Source organism: Triticum dicoccoides, chromosome 3B (genome assembly GCF_002162155.2).
Source record: "Triticum dicoccoides isolate Atlit2015 ecotype Zavitan chromosome 3B, WEW_v2.0, whole genome shotgun sequence".
Classification (NCBI taxonomy): Eukaryota; Viridiplantae; Streptophyta; class Magnoliopsida; order Poales; family Poaceae; genus Triticum; species Triticum dicoccoides.
In genome coordinates, this window is record NC_041385.1 from 152,329,991 (window position 1) to 152,335,953 (window position 5,963).

The following is a 5,963-nucleotide window of genomic DNA, read 5'->3' on the forward strand; positions in this document are numbered from 1 at the left end:
CTAGGGTAGTGAGACTAAACTTCCGAGGATGCTACGAAACCCCACATGGGCCTTTGAGATTTTTTAGAAATTACTTCATCTATGCACCCAAGACCCAGTAGTTTCTGTACATTCTCCTTGGATTCCTGTGTATACGATTGACCCCTGGAAGGGACAAAGGCAGGTGAAATCGACCAGACATGCATCCATCTGTATGCAGGTTTTGCAGATGTAGATCTGAAATTCTCATGGAAATTCCTGACCGTTGGCAAGAATTTCGCGTAGGGTTGACTGATCTGGTTAACAATTATCTTACATCCCAGTTGGCGAAGTTCAGATCCGCATTCCGTGTGACTAACCGAATAGATCAACTAGGCATTTTATTATGCGGCTGGAGCAAGCAGCTAAAACATGCACCATGCATGACAGCAAGTTACTGATTGCCATCACATGCATGTTACGTGCATTCACCGCCTGAAAGAACGGTGGATCAGAGCAAAAGCAAACATGCCAAACGAGTCGCCGATCACATGCCAACATGGAACCTAATTAAGAGCTTGATTAGATCAGGAAGGATAATATCTTAGATAAGTACCAAATGTGCTGCCACATGTACACACGATACATCTCAAGGTTGTTTGTTGTCGAGTAGATCCATAATAAACCACTATGCTCTTTCTTTTTCATATAGTTCACATGTCGTGACAATTAGCAAGGTATACATGGTGCACAGGAGCATATTTTGTTGAAGCGACTAAGGCACTACTATAGCTGTAGAGAGAGATGATTTTTCTCCTCTTCTGCTGCGTATGATATATATATATATATGCATGTATACATGTGTGAAAGAGGGAACATACATATATATGTGCAAGTGCAACACACACTGGCATGCATGCAGAGCAAGCCACTAGCGACCTACTCCAGCTGGCTGAGAGATGAATGGATCGTCGTCAGCGTAAGCGATCTTCAGAGGCATCTGCATGCAGCTGAATACAATTTACGTACGTACTTACTCCAATATATTGGTTGAACAAAAGAAAACCGGCCGGTGCTAAACACAGCTAATCACGGGCAAAAGAAACCGCAGAAACAAACGATGGCTGGCTCGAGCTCGACAGTCCGTCAAAACGTCGCGTCCTCGCAAGCCAACGGGCAAATGGATGATTACACCTGCATGCAGGCGTGCTCCGAGCAGGTCATCATGACGCTGGCGGACATGCTGGCCGCCGGGTCGACGACCTCTCCGACGCAGCCGCCGACGACGGACTGCTGCGGCGTCGGGGCCGCCGTGGGCGGGACGTCGGGCACGGCAGCCGGGACGCTGCTGCTGAGCTGCTGGTGCTGGTTGGAGATGGAGACCCTCTTGCAGCTGGGCGCCACGACCGCGGGCTGCGCGCAGGCGGCGTCGAGCTGCGTGACGAGCGGGATGACGGGGAGGTTGTCGCAGGTGCAGACCTCGATCATGAAGCCGTCGGGGTCGTGGAAGAAGATCTGGTCGACGTGGATGCCGCCCTCCTCCACCCGCCGCTGCACGTACCGGATGCCCAGCTCCTTGAGCCGCCGCTGCACCGCCTCCATGCTCTCGCACTGCAATGCATACGATACGAATCAACACATGACACGTCAGAGCACGAGCCATGCACTCCCAGCCACACAAGACACAAGGCATCATATCCATCCGCATGTACACACACATAGCCTTGTTGTTGGATCTATCTATCCTCTCGCAAACCATCACGTCAGGTCACATGTACTAGCTCGAAATTATAAGCACAAGGCACTATAGGAGAGGTGTTTGCTAGCGCTAGACTGACAGTAGACACTATGTACATAATACGCGCATGTGACCTGTCACTGGCCAGCTAGCGCATGCGTCCACCGTGTCGCGCTTCATCACGCTAGCTCACGGGGAAGCTCCGTATCCAGTCCGGCCGGGTGGAGAATCGCTTTCCAGTGTGCATGTGCATGGAGACAGAAAGGAAATTGTGCAACCACAGTGGTACACACGGAGTAGACGGGCACGATAGTCTAGCTACTGGCGCACGACGAGATCGAACTGGGCCAGGGAGTACCGCTCCTCGTCCCCTCCACTACCTGAAGTGCCGTGATCAACGTGGGTGCAACTGCAGAGTGCATGTGGAGGCATCGCGATGGTGGTACGGTGTACACTGTGCATGTACCAGGTCAGGACTCAGGACTTTATTTTATATACATGATGATTGTTATCGTGAGATCAAGGGTGGATCATGCATGCATGCTTGCTTGCATGCGTGCATGGTTATGGCGCGGCATGACCGTGCATGTGGATGCGCATTCTTCGTGAGCTGATTTTCTAAAAAGTCAACTATTGTCTATGTTTGACCAACTTTACAGCAAAATATATAAAGGTTTATAATACTAAATATATAAAATGTAAAAATATAGTTCATGATGAATCTAGTGATAATGATTTGGTATTCTAGATATTGATATTTTTGTCTATAAACTTGGTTAAACCTAGAGAAGTTTGACTTTTTAAAAAAATAATACACCTTATATTGAGGAACGGAGGGAGTATACTACTGGCTACGTACTCCACTATGTAGTACAGTAGTAACTATGTTCTGGTGTTTTTTTTTAAGTGTAGTTGAGCTGGAAGCATCCTTGGATCGAGATCTGTTGTTTGGACGCATCCAAGAGGAATGGAACCGCGCGCTTCACATCCACCTTGGAACGGATGGTAAGAAGGTCTTGACGGCTACCACTCTATCTACTATCTCCGTTCTGGTTTATTAGTCCTCTTTTAAATTTGTGTTAAATTTTGATCAAACATTTAACTCACAAGCATGTTAACAAAAAATTATATCGTTGGTTTCATATTTGAACATAGTTTTCAATGATATAATTTTTGGTGACATGCATGAACATTTTGTGAGTTAAATTTATAGTCAAAGTTTGGCACATAATATAATGAGGACCAATAAACCAGAACGAAGGTAGTACTAGCTAGCACACGTATTGATCTGATCTACATAGAAAATTCTACTCCGATTGACATTGAATGTGATAATCAACTAGAGCAATGCTCATTAGCTACTCTATAGCGACTAGCTATACATATATTTGATGATGGATCTCGGTTGTCGTTTGTCAGCTTGACGACGTTCGTACGTACGAGGTGTGGATTAGATCGACGGCACTAGTGCGTGGCGAACAAATCCGGAAGGAGGAAGGAGGGAAACGGCTTAGCTGTGCCTTGGCCGAGTGTGGTCACAAGATGACAACCAGAAGAAATCCCAGCCGTCTCTTCACATGGATCGATCTGCTAGCTTCTCGAAGAATCGAGTAATTATTATTTTATTTCTAATTAGTGCAAGTTGCATGTGTCGCGTGAGGAAGAGTTAATTGCACATAAGTACCACAATTCAGGCATCACATGCAGATTGGTACCATGATTGCTAATTTTTACGTGTCAGTACCAATATTGGTCTAAATTTTTGCAAATTAGGCTAAAACGCGTATTTATACGTATTGACGGTGTATCTGACCGATGGGGCCCGCGCCGTCGGGTGCCGACGTGGCATGTTTTTTGCAGAAAACCCCCTTATGTTATATGTAATCACAAAAATGCCCAAATTTTTTGGGGGAAAAAGGCTGCAGGAGAGGATTTTTTTTTGTTCGCAATTTCCACCATCGAATCTGGACTGGTTTGAAATTTTCCGCTTTCCGCTACTTGAACAAATAAATAAAAGCCGCGACCTGCAGTGCACAGGCACCACGGGCTAACCACTACGCCACAGGGCAGCTCACGTTCCTCTACAGGCGTATATTTAAAAAAATGTTCACCGCGGATTATAAAAGCATAAGAGAAATGAAACGAATAGTAACCGGGGCAAGGAACGAGCCCAACACGGGCGCCAGTTAAGTGCGAAACGAAAAAAAAATGCAGGCCTCGGTGGGCCGGCCCAGCGCTTCAGGCATACTATAAGAAAGGAGACGCCTGTAAAGGAACGTGAGCTGCGCTGTGGCGTTGTGGTTAGCCCGTGGCGCCTGTGCACTGCAGGTCGCGGGTTCGATTCCCGCCGGCGGCTGATTTTTACTTTCCTTTTATTTATTTGTTCAAGTGGCGGAAAATTTCAAACCAATCCAGATTCGATGGTGGAAATTGCGAACAAAAAAAATCCTCTTCTGGAGCCTTTTTCCCGCAAAAAATTTGGGTATTTTTGTGATTACATATAACATAAGGGGGTTTTCTGCAAAAAACATGCCACGTCGGCACCTGACGGGCGGGCCCTATCGGTCAGATACACCGTCAATACGTATAAATACGCGTTTTAGCCTAATTTGCAAAAACTTTGATCAATGTTGGTACTGACACGCAAAAATTAGCAATCATGGTACCAATCTGTATGTGATGCCCGAATTGTGGTATTTCTGTGCAATTAAACAGGCCAAGGTGCGGACAGTGCAACTGCCTCTTTTTGTTTCCTTTTGTGCTTCTCACGACACTTGCTACAGGAGCTAGCGCTTTGAATAACAATGGGCACAAGTGCGGCAATGGTGGTGGAGGTTGTGTTGGTACCGTGGTGAAGGAGATGTGATTGTCCTTGGGGTTGATCTCCGCCTTCTTCGGCGGCAGGCTCGCCGGGTCCTCCGCCTGCAGCAGGTGCACGCCGATCCCGAAGTTGAATAGCCTGAAAATCCGGCGGTCATTCCATGTGTCAGTGGTGGACTGAGAAATATGTTAGTGCCCCGCATCGCCGGCCGATGGATGGATGGAACCTACGTACCATGCGCCGTCGAAGTCGAAGGAGCCCGGGCGGCGGATCTGGATGAAGCCGAGGACGTCGCGGTAGAAGCTGAGCGAGCTCTCCAGCGACCGGCACACCACGGAGATGTGGTTCAGCGACGCCAGCGGCAGCGCCCGGTGACCCCCCTGCGCCGCCGCCGCCGACTTGTTCACGCCGGCCGACGCCGTGTTCACCATCCTCACGTGCCGAAAAGCCTTTCCTTCTTGTTAGGGTGTTGTTCTTTTCCGAGGACCGCGCCAAACCCAGCTGCCCTGTATATGTAGCTGCGGGCCGGCTGCCTAGCTCCGTCACACACTCACACTACTCTCTAGGTAGCTGCAGACCAGTCACTGACCAGTCGCTGAGGTTGATGAAATGGACTCGGTGGAGACAATGGCGGACCGCCGCGCGCTAAATAGCTTGCTCCGGTGAAGACGTACGCGCCGGACGCCAGGGAGGAAAGTGGACGCACGTACAACACGATGGAGGGAAGGAAGGTAGTGGCTGTGGCTACGGGTGAGAGCCTGTGAGTTGCAAGAGAGCTCGAGGGTGGTATATATAGAGACTAGAGAGATTAGAGAGAACTCGCACATGCGCCGACAGGTAGGTAGGTTCATGAAAAGGGCATGAGCCTCCCTCACTTAGATAAGCGGTCGAGCTGTGGTAGAGAGTACATACACACAACAAAGGAGCGAGATCCATATACCCGCGCCGCGCCGCGGGATGAAATATCAGCGTGCTACATGAGAGCGAGGCAAGAACAGATGTTTTTTTTTCCGAAAAGGCAAGAGCAGATGATGATGTACTAGTATGATTTTGTTGTCTGTGCATATAAGCATCATTGCCTCGTGCTCCCCGTTTGTAGCTGGTTGCGCGTTGTCCAATTGTGTTCTCCTTTTTCCTTTTCATGATAACCCCACCACCTGGCTACCAAACACATATTCTGATATTTGGTTTTTGATGTTGCTTACTCCCTCCGTTCCACAATACATGCTTTTCTTTTGTCAAAATATAGATGTATCTAGACATGTTTTAGTATATAGGTACATTCATTTTTGAACAAATGGAAGTCAAGTATTTTGGAAGGGAAGGAGTAGATCACAACAACAACCATCCGATCTGTACACTGAGATCCACCGAAACCGTTTGCGGAAACAGAGGTCCAAACACATACTACATTACATGGAAAATTGACACAACGACGACTACAAG

General features: G+C 48.0%; 1 protein-coding gene across 1 annotated transcript; it reads right to left on the reverse strand.

Moving 5' to 3' along the window:
• Positions 1 to 655: 655 nt before the first annotated feature.
• Positions 656 to 5,297, reverse strand: LOC119275280. Its single transcript, XM_037556095.1, has 3 exons — positions 4,752 to 5,297; positions 4,544 to 4,655; positions 656 to 1,569 (listed from the first exon to the last, which is right to left on the reverse strand). The coding sequence occupies exons 1-3, from the start codon at positions 4,946 to 4,948 to the stop codon at positions 1,147 to 1,149; spliced, it is 732 nt and encodes a 243-aa protein (XP_037411992.1). The 5' UTR covers positions 4,949 to 5,297; the 3' UTR covers positions 656 to 1,146.
• Between the last annotated feature and the right edge of the window lie 666 nt (positions 5,298 to 5,963).